Here is a 15831-nt window from a genome sequence, read left to right as displayed (position 1 = left end):
ATTATACATGTAAATATATATTTTAAATTTGTGGTGTGTAGCTTGTAGAGGTATATGGTAGAAATTTATTTCACTAATAAAATTAAAAAGACTAACTTTTTTATTGTTTTTAATTGTAAATAATATTGTATTAATTGGTTGCTATTATTTTGATAATAGACTTTGGTATTTTGATAAAAATAATATTTATATTAATTTATAATACAAACGGAATGGAAATAGTAAATTTTACCCCTCCGCAATCCAACACTTTCCCTACTGTTGCACTGACTAGAGTGGGAATAGTAGATTTTTCCTCTCAGAAATCCAACACGTTCCCTGCTGTTACACTGACTGGAGTGAAACAAGTACATTTTTCCCCTCTGCAATCCATCAGTTTCCCTACTGTTGCACTGACTGGAGTACGAATAGGAAATGTTACCCCTCCAACATCCAACACTTTACCTATTGTTGCATTGACTTAGTTTGAAACTTTGTCTACTATTTACAAGTTGTAGTGGGTATGATATATGTATTAATGTTAACATTTTGTAGTTTACTTTGTATTGTTTAAACATATATTAATATGGTTATTTAAATTATAATGTTTATCATTATTAATGTTTTTAATATTCCATTTGCAAATACAGTGGTTTGTTTTTTAAATGTTTTATGTTATTAGATATAGGTATTTATATTTATTTTTCTTGTTTTTAATTTAAAGAAATATTAAAAAATAATATAAATAAAAAATATCAATTCAGTTATATATTTAAATTAGATAAATGTTACTAAAATATGTATATTAATATATATATATTTTCATTTTTTAAATATTAATTGTTATATTTCTCGAAATAATTATTAAATACATTTTATTTTCATTATATTAGTATTATGATTACATTTAATTAATGTTTAATATAAAATGTATATATATATAATAATCGATATTTTGCATAACTATATTAGTGAAAACTATATTTTTTTGAGATTTTTGTCATTTTTATTATAAGAATAAACTTGATATTTTTAATTTGATATTTTTGTATGTACATGTTTTTTGAGTCAATATTTTGGGGTCGATTCCGATTCGGGCAAAAAAACGTCCATACGATTTGTATCCGGAGCCCTCTCCGTACGAATCGTACCCGTCCGTCCGAATCGCGTAGTACGATCCGTATTCCGTGAATCCGTCCGAATCGTCGTGATCCGTACGTATTGCAAGGCTGAAACCGTGAACCGTACGACTTGTACACGTGCCGTACGACTCGTACACATGCCATACGACCCGACGAGTACGATCCAGAACGGGGTATGAGGACGCGATTTGTACGGTCCACGTCAGGTAAGGGCAAGTTGTACGGAAAAGCACATACACACAGTGCGGTCCGTACACCCCATGATCGCAGGGGTACGGTGCGTACCTCTGCGATCATGGGGTGTACGCACTGTACCCCATGTACGATGGGTGTACGCACCGTACACCATGTACAATGGGTGTACGCACCGTACCCCATGTACGATGGGTGTACCCATCGTACATGGGGTACGGTGCGTGTACCCATCGTACATGGGGTACGGTGCGTACACCCATCGTACATGGAGTACGGTGCGTAAACCCATCGTACATGGGGTATGGTTTGTACACCGCATGATCGCAGGGTACGCACCGTATCCCTGCGATCATGGGGGGTACGCACCGTAACCGGGGGGCCGTTCCGTACCTGTTTCGGCGCGAACTCTGCATTTACGGCTGTTTTCAGCTCCCGTAGAAAAAGGGTCGTACGGTGCGTACCCGACACGTATCGTACTTGCTGGGTTTTAAAAACCAGCCGCGAACCGTACAGTTGTCGCGTACAGCGGGTTCCGAGGGAGAATCGTACAGAGATTAGAGACGTACGTCTTTGTATGACTCGTACGGAGTACGGCTCCTGGTACGAATCGTACTTCGTCGTACGTACGGGGGACTTTGCAGGGTACGATTCGTATGGGAAAAAGGCTCCGAACGGCTATTTGGAGCGTTTTTTCCCGAATCGGAATTGGCCCCTATGTCAGTGAACTGTTTGCTTGCCAGCTATTCACCCTCCCACCTGTGACCCATCAATCAGTATTACCGGGTCTAGGCCACAGGGTCTGCCTGACTACATACTTGAGTTTTGAGGTAGATGTGAAGGTCGGGAAGGGTATTTCTATTATCAGGATGATAGTTCAGTTTTGTCGATAAACGCATTGATATCCATTTTAACATTTACAGTGAAATATGACTTAAGTCTGGAGAAGTTGAAGATGTAAAATTAAAGAAATGACAGAAATACCTAATAAAAGTTTAAAAGATATAGCGTTATATTTGTGGGTAAGTCTATTCAACGGTATAGAACAATATTTTATTATTATAATATTATATTTGATTTTTATTTGTTACAAGAAACTTAAACCTAGCTACCTACCAATTGAAAAAGTAGGATATGTTGGACAAAAGGCAGGGAAAGAAACCTTTAGCAGGAGAGTTTGTCTGCCAAAATTGTGCAAAGTGCAAAATGTGTTACATTGGCACATGTGTTACTTTGTAAGCAATTCACTGGCACTATTTTAATTCACACTCTAAGGGGCTCATTACGATGGAGGGTAGACGCCAGACGTGCGGCGGCCCCACCACACATATTAGGATGCGCCCGCCATACTGGCGGCACATCCAGGGTCTTCAACATGGCTGCAGCACAGTTCGCAATGTGAAAACGGCATGCACTGCATTGGAAATGCATGGTACCCCCCTAGTGCAGCAACACCCACCCCAACAAGGGGGGGCAGCAATGGGCCCCCAAACCCAACCCCGCCAACCTTTCCATGGCCCTTGTTTACCCACATCCTAATTTGGTGGACGGTGCCTGCTAGGCACTGCCAACATTTTAGGTGCCCTGCACCCTCCGCCAGCAAATCGGGAAGATTGCCTTTGGCGGTGAAGAGGCGGACAGACTTTGCATCTGTCGTGGTACCCACCGCCATCCTAATTGGGCAGTGGGTAAAATGCTTAGTGATGGCGGAAGGACCGCCACTGCGGCCTGGCGGTGGCAGTCCTTCCCGCCATTCTAATGACCCCCTTAGCTCTGCCAGGCAAGAATCAGAAACATTGGAAGGTAGAGGTTGGGAGTCAGTACTACAAATGCTGTAAAAGGTACATATTCTATAGAATCAAATGCATTGCAAAATATTGAGTCAGAAATTAAAAATGGGTCTTGGCAGAGGTAGGCAAGGTTCAGCTTAGCACTTGTTAGCGAATATAATCTTTATTGTTTGGTTTATTACAAACCATTACAATTTTGATAAAAATACAAATTTTAAAATAACATAAATAGCGGAATTCATGAGTTTTGCTTCGTAGCAACAGTGCCTTTGTGCAAAAAAAGATACACAGCTTGGAGAAGGAAAGATTAAAATAGCCTTGCCGTCCCAACCAATTAACATCTTAAATAAGACAACCTGGGCAATTTGAATATGTTGCAGGCCTTCAAAACTACTTCAGATTAAAATAGTAGGTGAAAGAAAAAGAAAATAGATTCACAGTAAAGTACTATTGCGGGAACCAGACAATAGCATTAAGTAGTCACACACAAATTAGGCTAAGCAGCCAAGGTAGTACAAAGGTCCCTGAAACAGAAAACAGCCATGGTAATGTTAATGCTTTACAGGCAAATAAAAGGAACATCAGATTAAAAGGGCAGGGGAGCGTCTGAATTTACGACAAAGTGCCAGTGCATAGTCCAGATAATGGCAGCAGTTCATTAGAGGAGACTTAGCACTCGTCAGGATAGATCTGCATGCAAAAGATGTGCTGGATTCAAGAAGATGGCTGAGATACATTGGTAGAAAGCTGTGTATCCCCTTGGGGTACTATGAGGGTAAAAAATGCTAGAAATTGTGGTTGCCATGATGTTAGAGGGCAGTATCATGACAGTTCTTCTCCTTTGTGTGGTAGCATACTGGTAGAGTCCTCGTGCAAGGTACCTATTTCAGGTGTTGGCTCTCTGTTATCTGAATTTGAGAATGGCCCAACTTACTCCCAGTGAGAATATCAACATGGGTGATGCTTTTCATGAGCTAGGGTTTGATTTCAAAAAAAGTTAGGACATTTAGGAAATGTATTACATTATGTTTTGGGGAAATACAATGTTAATGGAGAATGTATGATCTTTGTCATTTTAAATATTTGTCTCCTATTCAGCTTCTGTACTACATCAAGACATTGCGTGTCTCAAGTGAAATAGGAGTGAAATTATTTTTCAACGAGAATGGTGAAGTGCCTGCTTGGTACGATATTGTCAATTGGCAAGAGGGCCCTGGAGGTGCTCTCCAGTATGTGACAGTAGGCACATATGATTCCAGTGCCCCTGATGGACATACGCTTACCATTAACATGACTTCCATCCACTGGACCACTGGGGGCACTCAGGTATGAGAGCGCGGGATCATGTCACTCTTTTCAGAAGATGATGATTTGTGACGAATGGGGCAATGAGCCAAGTGCAATGTACTTTGAAGAGAGGAACATGGAGTGAGAGGATGACTTCTGGAGGTTGAACTAGTTTCTGTCTGATAAGGCCTTGCCCAAGTTGTGCTATCAGTGGGATCCATGGACCGTTGAAGCATCATCCAAGCTTTCCCTGCAGACTAAGGCTTTTTGTGTTTTATGATGATTGTCGTTGACAGCTTTCCCCCATATGAGGGGCAAATTGGGGTACGTTTCTCTATACTGCCCACCACAAAATGGCAGAACATTCATTAGGCATGAAGAAAAATAATTACAAAAAGGAATTGGATGTGGAACTGTCCCATCTCCAAAAGGCTGTCCACCTGCCCCTTCAGTTCACAGCAGTTTTCTGTACTTGTGGAGGGCCAAATTTGGCGAATAGCCCCCAATCAACCTATCTCACTAGGAAGGAAAGCTCAAAAGTAATCAGGAAAAATAATAAAAGAATGGGGTTGGGGAATGGCCTCTCTGGAATCAGGCCGTCCCTAATGTCAAAGGGTTAAGATTGATTGTCTTTCCCCACAAGATGGCAGATTTGAGGCCTTGATCTAAATTTGCCTACACCCAGAGGGACAGAATGTTCAATAGACATTACAAAAACAAATTCATTTATAAAATGGAATGGGGTGGGTGGTGGGCCGTCTCATGTGAGTAACAAGAACCCCCTGTAGAATCACAAATATAATTCGAAGGGCAGGTCAATACACAATGAAAAGTAGAATCCTAGGCAATATAAAAAAACAATATGTATCATTTCAAATAAAAAATCTATAATAAAATCAGTGTAATGACCCAGCTAAAAAGTTCAATTTTTTTATGACAATTTGTTAAAGATTTTAAATCATGTCATACCATTTTATAAATTAAAAACAAAAGTTTATTAACACAATTACTGATTCTCTATACCTATGCTATACACATAGTCATAATAAGCTAAAAAATATGTAATAAAAACATGATACTGCGGCAAATGAATAATAAATCTTCAATCTTCTCATCGTTTCCAGTGAGACCTGTTTCAACCCCACATCTGCACCTGACAGCACCTCAAATACACCCAATGGCTACAAGATCACATACTGAGATGACATCAACAAGCAGGGATGTGGAATTGCCATCATCCACAAGGAAACTATCCACAGCACTACCACCACGGAGGACATTACCCCGATCATGGAACACCTCAATTTCCACTTCTAAACTGACAGCAAAACCAGCAAAACCACCATCACATCCACCCTCACCTACAGACTTCCAGGCCCTTGCCCCAGTTCCTTCAATGCCATTGCTGATTTTATCCCTCCACATGCCATTAACTCCAATAATTACATCTTTCTTGGTGGTCTCAATATTCACCTTGATGACCATATCGATACCATCACCACCAACCTCCTCAAAGCATGAGCAACAGTAGCCTCACCCAACTTGACACCAACCCCATGCGAATTGCAGGACACACACTCACACACTTGTCCTCCATCTTCATGGCCATCGACAGAGTCAAGTACCGTCATGTCACCTAGCTCACATGGACAGACCATGCCATTGTCCACTTCACCATATCAGGGTCACCCGTCACCATCACCAAGCCACCCAGCACTCCACATCGCCACTGGAACCAGATCTCAGATAGCCAATGGAACAATTCCCTCAACTCCACCCGTCCTCAACCGGCAACCAACCTAGAGCTGACTGTCAAAAACCCCTCTGCCTGGATCACAGAATGTGCCAACAGAGTTGCTACCACAAAACCCACCAAGCTCAAGAGGTCCTCCAAGCAAGCCAGTTGGTATACCCCAGATCTAAAAACCATGAAAAGACCCTGCAATGGCTCAAAAGGATATGCCGTACAAGCATGGAGCCCACGGACTGTACCACTTTTAAGACAACTTATTATTATTATTATTATTATTATTCTGAGTTTTGTATAGCGCCTGGTTACCAAATAGGCATCCCAGCGCTCGCCAGATAATAACGCTACCAAAGAATAATGCAGGGTTAAACAGAAAACAGAAACGTCTTTAAAAGTTTGCGGAACCGGAGAAGACTAGCTTCCGAGCGAAGTTGTAGGGGCAGTGAGTTCCACAGAGTGGCCACATTTATCGAAAACCTTCTGCCACCGGTTCTAGCCCGCTTCACCCTCCCGACCTGAAGAAGATGTTGATGGTCGGAGCGAAGAGAGCGAGAAGCCTTGTAAGGCTGAACCATCTCCCCCAGAATAGGTGGGCCTACCCCATGCAGAACTTTATGGGCTATACAGAGTGATTTGAATTTCACCCTGTCCCTAACAGGGAGCCAATGCAAAGCCCTCAGCGCCGGGCGAGCAGACTGGCGCCTGGGGAGACCCGTCAAGAGCCTGGCGGCCGCATTCTGCACTTGCTGCAGTTTGTTCAAGGTAGATTCAGGTGCACCCAGGAATAACGCGTTGCTGAAATCCAGCCGCGAGATGATCAATCCCTGGATGAGGAGCCTCCTAGTGGACGCTGGGAGCAAAGGTAAGATCTTCCGGGCTGAGCGGAGCAGGCCAAAACACACGCCAGCAGTCTTTTTAGCATGAGTTTTAAACGAGAGGCCCTGCTCCAGCCACACACCCAAGCTCTTGATCTCCAAACACAACAAATCAACAAATACAACCAAATTTTGAAAAAGACTACATCGAAGCAAGCTCCTACCACCGCAAAGACGTCTTCAGCATCAAGAGAGAGTTGTCCAGCCTCACAGCCACAGAAAACATCTTCACCCCTTCCCAGGAACTTTACGACAACCTGCTAGACATCTTCCACAACATGATCTATGGAAACTTTGCAACCCATCCCACTGACATCCTCAGCCATCTCATCCCTATAAATGAGGAACACCACAACCCCCTCTTCACCACCTGGCACTAGCTCACTAAAGAAGACACTATAGGCAACATGAACTCCATCAACTCAGGACCACCCACAGACCCCTGCCCCACCACATCTTCAACCTCGGGAGTAAGATGCTCAGCAGCGAGCTCACTGTCATCTTCAACACATCCAATACCACAACTAACTTACCTGAAGAAGGGAAACACACAGAAGTCAAGCCCCTACTCAATAAACCATCCGCTGACTCAAATGAACTCAAGAACTCTCCATCTCTCTGCTGCAATTTCCCAACAAAGTCCTTCAGAAGGCCATCAACAGCCAACTCACAGAACACCTGGAGAACAGCAATCTTTTGGACACTGCCCAATCCGGATTCCACTCCAACCACAGCACAGAGACCAACCTGATTGAAGCCACAGACAACATCAGATCCCTCCTTGAACAAGAAAGAAAGGCTGTCCTTTCCTCATCATTCAGCACAGTATCACACCACACCCTGATCAAAAGGCTTCACGACATTGGAATACAAGGAAGTGCCCTCAAGTGGTTTGCCTCCTTTTTAACAGGAAGAATGCAAAGTGTCCACCTTCTTCCCTGCACCTCAGATCCCAAGAACACCATGTGTGATATCCCTCAAAGATCGTCCCTCAGCCCTACCCTGTTCAACACCTACATGACTGCCCTGGCCTACGTTGTCAGACCGCATGGACTGAACATTGTATCCAATACTGATGATACCTAACTCATCCTCTTGCTATCAGAAGACCCTCAGACATGCTAACAAACTTCTGTAAGTGCATGAAGAGCGTTGCTGACAGGATGACAGACAACTGCCTAAAACTCAACACAGACAAGACAGAAGTGCTGATATACGGGAACAACCCCTTCCCATGGAATGGCGCCTGGTGGCCCTGAAAACTAGGACCCTCACTCACTCTGACTGACCATGCCTGCAACCTTGGCATCATCCTAGACAACAAACTCACAATGAAAAGACAGATTGAAGCACTCTCATCCACTTGATTCCTTTCCCTCCACATGCTACGCAAGATCTTCAAGTGGCTGCCGATTGACCCCAGACCAACCATCACAAAAGCCCTTGTCATCAGCCGACTGACTACAGAAACACATTCTACGTAGGACTCACCTCACACCTCCTAATGAGATTGCAAACTATCCAGATCTCAGCGACCAGACTCATCATTGACTTCCCTAAACATGCCCTTATTACACCCCACCTCAAGAAGCTCCACGGTCTCCCCTTTCAGACGAGATGCCAGTGGAAGATGCTGATCCACACCTTCAAAGCCCTACGCAGCCAGAGGCCTGCTTACATCAACCACCGAATAAACGTACACCTTCCCTTCAGACACCTGAATTCCACCTGACTCTGCCTCCCCCACATCCCCTGCATTTGCCACAGCAACAGTGGAGGACGCCTGCCTTGCTGCAAAGTCCTGGAACTATCTCCCAGTTCACCCTCGGACCTCATCCTCCCTGCTGGAATTCAGAAAAGGACTCAAGACTGGCTATTCAACTGAGCCCCCATGAAGAAGCACTTTCAGTGTCTGAATACCCTCACTGGTGATTAGCCGTGCTATACGAATCCAGATGTATTGATTGACCAGTCCATGGCTGTTTAGGGGATGTAGTTGTATGGCGTACACAAAATATGCAGGGTAACTGCAACAACTGATTTTCAATTCAAATGATGTGTTTTCTGATAAAAATAGCATATAATTTAAACACAGAAAGCATAAAAGCAACATACTGAATTATGTCCACACTCTTTTAAAGTTGTCGTACTAGCATCGTCCTGGGTGGTATCCTTGAGTCTCTCTTTCCCTTCTAGTGGGGCTGGTTTTTCCCCATTTGAAAATGGAGGTGACTTTCAGATGTGGCCCACAATATTCTCCTCACAACATATATGCTCTCTGAGGGGACAGTAGTTGTAGCATAGTTTGAGGGATAGAATATTTCAGTGTTGTATGAAAGTAGCAGTTCTTCAATGGAGTTAGTACTGAGATCTTGACGTTCTCTCCTGGGTAGTGGATCCCTATTGTTTAGAGGGATGAAATTGGTGTGATGAAAAGTGCAGGTAAGTTAGCAGTTGCGAAGGAGAGTGGCCAATTGGATTCAGATGTATGACATAATGCTGCATTCAATGGTAGCAACGTTTTTGAACATGAGTACGAGTTAATCAGAAAGGAATTGCAGGTCATAGTGGAGTAGGTTTGGTAATTCTCTTACACATTGACCACCCAATGTCAGTGGCATGAAGAAAAAGGTGGTGAGTGGTCTTTCATCATCATCACTTGCATTTGGTGTATGCCTGATACTTGAGGAAGATGTGGAATGTAGGGTTTTTCTTGCGTCTCTTTTTGTTAAAGGGGTCAATATTCTTTGGTGGTAGGGCTGAGAGCTTAGAGGTTGATGTGCCAGAGGTCAGGGGACAGTGAGAGCCAGAGGGAAGACCTGTTGATGTGGGACGATCCAAATCTGGCTCCAGGTAACCTGTGATGATGTAAACTAGTGGGACAAATGGACTCTAAATAAGAGGGGGAGACGTTGTGATAGAGTGGAGTCTGGGGCCATACGGGCAGATGTATCAAGATACCTATTTGCGATTCTCAAATAGCGATTTTTTGAGAATCGCTATTTGAGAATCGCAAATGGTATTTATCAAAAAAATCGCAATTTTGTAGCAATTTCTTGATACTCCTTAATTGCGAATTCGCAAATTGCGAATTCGCAATTAAGAAATACTTTCCCATTCATTTCTATGGGCCAGGAAGCCCATAGGAAGGAATGGAAATCGCAAATTGAGAATAATTTCAAGGGTGCAGGGGTGTCCAAAGGACACCCTGCTGCACCCCTGAAATTTACATGTGTGTGTGCATATGGTGCACATACATACCCTAAGGGCATGTATGTGCGCCACATGGCACCTTTACAAATGCCAAAAAGCGCATTTGTAAAAGAAATCGCAAATTACCACCAACTACAAGTTGGTGGTAATTTGCGATTTCCTAATTGGAATTCGCACAACATGGGTGCTTCAAACATAGCATTTAAGGAATCACAATTTGCGATAACTTAAAAGCTGACGCAAAATTAAGGAATCGCAAATTTTGCGATTCCTTAATTTTGCGATGCGATTTCCATGATACATCGCATTTTCTGGGGGTTTTTCGCAAGCGCTGCTTTTTTTGCGAATCACAGCGTTTGTGAGAAAAAAACCTGATGATACATCTGCCCCTGAATCAAAATATTGCCTTTGTTTTAAATCGTGATGGTTAGATTTTCATGGATATTTTACGAAGGTCTGGTGGGGAGTCATCTGACTTTTGACTCAGACAAATTAAGTTAATTTTTAAACATTCCTATCGTGGTACTGGTATTGTAGGTGGAATTGAGGTCAGTCATGATGTAACCATTGCGATCCCTGGTGTAATAGTGCACAATGAGAGTTTCTGGGAATTCCTACACAACTTTCTATTTGTCTATGTTGTCAAGTAAAAATATATGGATTACTGTACACATAAAGCCACCTTTCAGCTGGTAGTGGAGTTCCTCTGTTCCTCTATTCATCCTCTTCCTAAAGAGCATAAAAGGGTAGTAGGCTGAAAGGCATTTGCCTTTTAAAGTCTCAATGTTGAGAAGTTAATATGGGGTGGTGCATCCACATCCATTTCTAACTATCTATATTCCTTTTCTCTAGTATGTGTAAAAGAATGTATAAATACAGAAATTGTATATTATGTTGACCACATTTCTGTATTCAACTTTTCACTGTTAGTTATTTCCTCAGCATCGTTTTTCTCTTGATACTAAATCCTCTTTCAATAATTTCTTATTCATTTTAAAAATAATGTTTGCTAACACCATGTTTTGTGAACATAACTGATTCTCCCATTTTTCCACGCTCTTTCGAAACCTGTATGGATCAGTGATGTAATCTATAGTTTTGGCTTTTTTCTTGTTCTCTAGGTCCCTTCATCTGTCTGCAGCCCTGCTTGCCAGCTTGGTTACTGGAAAGCTGCTATAAAAGGGAAGCCCATCTGTTGTTTTCTGTGTGTCCCGTGCCCTGCAGGAGAAATTTCTAATACAACCAGTAAGTAGAATGGGAAAACTAGGGCATCACATTGAACGCACGAGGGTCTCACAATGAGATTTATAGTTGCCTAATGACATTAGTTGCACGCACTAAAGAAGTTGTGTTTGGCTTTCTATACCATCAGGGTGTTAACAAGTTCCATATTTGTTTGAGGTTGGACTTGGTTCGAAAGAGTTGTCTAATTATATAACAAACAAATCTTCCTAGAAAAATTATTCCACCCAGGCTCTAAAATGCCCGAACCATAAGATAATATTAGCAAACTTGACAGATCTAGTTTTAAAGCAAAACACTCAAGATGATGGACGGAATGTTGCACAATGGCAAAACATTCACCCCCAGTCACAGATCTGGGTTTAATCCATCGTTATTTTGCTCACCAAGCCACCCCAGTTCAGATATGCAAATCAGTCTTGGTCCTGTGCCTCATGGGAACAGTCCAGCCCGAACTGCCAAGCCATGTCTTCCCTGGACCGGAATCAAGCATCCTAGGACCGGTTTCTGGCTATCAACCGTCTTCAGCCAGGATTCATCCATGAGGCACAGGGTCAAGGCTAATTTGCATTTGACCATGTCTGAACTGGGGTGGTGTGGAGTGCAAAAAAACGATGGATTTAGGCCCAGATCTCTGTACTGGGGTGAATGTATGACATTGTTCTGCATTCTGTCCATCAACTGTTGTTTTTGCATTTGTCACCCCGAGTGGAATGGGTTGCTCAGACGTGAGTCCTATGCTCTCCACACCACTGAAGTCAAGCTATCCTGGCTGAAGACGGCTGATAGCCAGAAACCGGTCCTAGGATGCTTGATTCCGGTCCAGGAAAGACATGGTTTGGCAGTTCGGGCTGGACTGTTCCCATGAGGCACAGGGTCAAGGCTGATTTGCATATGACCATGTCTGAACTGGGGTGGTGTGGAGTGCATAAAACGGTGTATTTAGGCCCAGATCTCTGTACTGGGGTGAATGTCTGACATTGTTCTGCATTCTGTCCATCAACTGTTGTTTTTGCATTTGTCACCCCGAGTGGGATGGGTTGCTCAGACATGAGTCCCATGCTCTCCACACCACTGGAGTCAAGCTATCCTGGCTGAAGACGGCTGATTGACAGAAACCGGTCCTAGGATGCTTGATTCCGGTCCAGGAAAGACATGGTTTGGCAGTTCGGGCTGGAATGTTCCCATGAGGTACAGGGTCAAGGTTGATTTGCATATGACCATGTCTGAACTGGGGTGGTGTGGAGTGCAAAAAAACGATGGATTTAGGCCCAGATCTCTGTACTGGGGTGAATGTATGACATTGTTCTGCATTCTGTCCATCAACTGTTGTTTTTGCATTTGTCACCCCGAGTGGGATGGGTTGCTCAGACGTGAGTCCCATGCTCTCCACACCACTGGAGTCAAGCTATCCTGGCTGAAGACGGCTGATAGCCAGAAACCGGTCATAAGATGCTTGATTCCGGTCCAGGAAAGACATGGTTTGGCAGTTCGGGCTGGACTGTTCCCATGAGGGACAGGGTCAAGGCTGATTTGCATATGGCCATGTCTGAACTGGGGTGGTGTGGAGTGCAAAAAAACGATGGATTTAGGCCCAGATCTCTGTACTGGGGTGAATGTATGACATTGTTCTGCATTCTGTCCATCAACTGTTCTTTTTGCATTTGTCACCCCGAGTGGGGCTCAGACGTGAGTCCCATGCTCTCCACACCACTGGAGTCAAGCTATCCTGGCTGAAGACGGCTGATAGCTTGAAACCGGTCCTAGGATGCTTGATTCCGGTCCAGGAAAGACATGGTTTGTCAGTTCGGGCTATACTGTTCCCATGAGGCACAGGGTCAAGGCAGATTTGCATATGACCATGTCTGAACTGGGGTGATGTGGAGTGCAAAAAAACGATGGATTTAGGCCCAGATCTCTGTACTGGGGTGAATGTATGACATTGTTCTGCATTCTGTTCATTAACTGTTGTTTTTGCACAGATCTAGTTTTAAAGCAGGTGTTTTTTGCCATTGAGAGGTAGACTAACTGCCCTCATGAAGGTGTACAGCATCTTGGGCAGTATGCTGCACATCTGCCGATGAGGTCCACAAAAGATCATACAAAGTAAAGCAGAGACCCCTAAATGTATGGCAATTAAAGTCTATTTAAAATCTGAAATGTCCCTCTCCTTTCAACTTTCTTTGTTGCTAAATATGCTAAACTCTGTCCTGGGTCCTAGTGCGCACCTATACCCTGGTGCACTTTCAACACCATATCCATCCTCTATACAGCTTCTCAATCCCTGTCCATCCCCTTTACATGTAATGGATATACATCCACAGCATATAGAGGTCCCTACATCCTCGGCGGAACATATAACTTCCTTTTCACAACTCAGACACATAACCATAGCTGTTTCAGAAACACGCAGTAATGCATTACTGGCCTCCATAACACTCCTTCTTCGCCACACAAAAACTACTCACCCAGCTCCTCTCTGTACCATTTCCTTCAAAGACACCTACTGCTCTAAACTGCTATATACTCTTTGCAATGCACCTGGAACACCTCTCCACTTGCCATTCAAATAATACATTCTGCGCTATGTACAGGCCACACTGACCTACACCCTTTTCATCACATAAACTTGCATCCGTATCACTCTGTCGGCAAAGTACCAGCCCTTTGGTACAAAACTAAAATCAGCAATACCCTATGTAAGTGGCAATGGTATAATGACAAAGGCTATGTAGGTTGCCCAGTAACACATTTTTATTTCTATTCAATCAAAGAATATTCTAAATTTAGAGATAATCTGTAACCTGTCATTTAATCCGTATTGGAATTTCTGCGATATTGAGTCTAATATGAGAGGGATTACTTTGAAATATAGGTTTTGCAAGACCTAATCTGTATTATTTCTTCAGCTTGCCAGGCAAATCTTGAGCTCCTAAGATCAGCCACTGCAATGAATTAAGTAGCACTGGAGATGTGAGTCTGCAAAGATAGGTCAACAAATAACTATTTTTCGGTTTGCTTTTTAGACTCTGCTGAATGTTCCAAGTGCCCCTGGAATGAGTGGCCAAACGCTAAACAAGACAGATGCATCCCAAAGACCGTAGAGTTTCTGTCATATGGAGAACCTCTGGGCACCACACTGACAGCTGTGAGCAATCTTGGATCACTGATGCCTGTTGCAGTTCTGGGAGTCTACATACATTATAGAAAACCCCCAATTGTCAAAGCAAGCAACTGTAACCTCAGCTACCTCCTGCTTCTGTCACTGACCCTGTGCTTTCTCTGCTCATTGATGTTCATTGGTTATCCCACCCCAGAAAAATGCCTCATTCGCCAGATGGCCTTTGGGATTATCTTTGCTCTTTGTGTGTCTTGCATCTTAGCTAAAACAATCATGGTGGTCATTGCCTTCAATGCCACCAAACCCAACAGTAACTTAAGGAGATGGGCTGGACCTCACTTGTCTTATGTTGTCATCAGTGTCTGCACACTACTTCAGGTAGCCTTGTGTGTCATTTGGCTGCTTTGCTCTCCCCCATTCCCAGACCAGGACATCCACACACAGACTGGAAAGATAATAGTTCAGTGCAATGAAGGGGCTAGCATTGCTTTTTGGTGCATGTTGGCATATCTTGGTCTTCTGGCCACTATCAGTTTTATAGTAGCTTTCTTAGCCAGGAAACTGCCTGACAGCTTCAACGAAGCCAAATTCATCACATTTAGCATGCTCGCATTTCTTAGCGTCTGGGTTTCGTTTATTCCAGCCTATCTAAGCACCAAGGGAAAATACATGGTGGCCATGGAGATTTTTGCAATCATATCGTCCAGTTCTTCTTTGATATCTTGCATTTTCTTCCCAAAATGTTATATTATTTTGTTGCGACCTGAGATGAACTCTAAAAAAGGTCTATTGGGAAGGGTAGTGGGTAATATCAACAAGGATAAAGTTATATAGGCAATAAAGTTTTGTCAAGCTTCTATTATCAGAATATGTTGACCACTTAATCTCTAAATGTGATATTTAATGTAAAAACAATTAATTGACTGTGAAAATTCAGCTCATTTTGAGTTTACATTTGTGTCATGATTAATATTTCTAAACGTATTCACTTTAAAAACGTTAGTAAAGTCCAGTTAAGGTTTTCATGAAGAGGTAGAATAGAAAAGTTATACTGTATTTGGCCAAAAACATAAGATCATTTGAAATGTAGCATTTACAGTATGGGCACAATCTTAAGGGACCACCTATTTAAGATAAAAAAACAGTCCTGTTTATCCAGTCCTGCTCTCTATCAGTCTTGAATGATGAAATTATGATTGACTTAATTGATATTGATACAACTTGGTAAGAAACAAATGAT

General features: G+C 42.9%; 1 protein-coding gene across 1 annotated transcript in view; it reads left to right on the top strand.

The window, feature by feature from the left end:
• LOC144797929 (extracellular calcium-sensing receptor-like) overlaps positions 1-15425 on the top strand; it is an 80381-nt gene extending 64956 nt beyond the window's left edge. The window contains exons 4-6 of the mRNA XM_078668730.1: positions 4202-4429; positions 11350-11473; positions 14497-15425. Coding sequence (XP_078524856.1) covers positions 4202-4429; positions 11350-11473; positions 14497-15425 — 1281 coding nt within the window. The remainder of the gene's footprint in view (positions 1-4201; positions 4430-11349; positions 11474-14496) is intronic.
• Positions 15426-15831: the final 406 nt, after the last annotated feature.

Source organism: Lissotriton helveticus, chromosome 12 (assembly GCF_964261635.1).
Source record: "Lissotriton helveticus chromosome 12, aLisHel1.1, whole genome shotgun sequence".
In the NCBI taxonomy this organism is placed as follows: domain Eukaryota; kingdom Metazoa; phylum Chordata; class Amphibia; order Caudata; family Salamandridae; genus Lissotriton; species Lissotriton helveticus.
The sequence above is the reverse complement of the archived record's forward strand: the minus strand, read 5'-3'. Positions and strand labels throughout refer to the sequence as shown.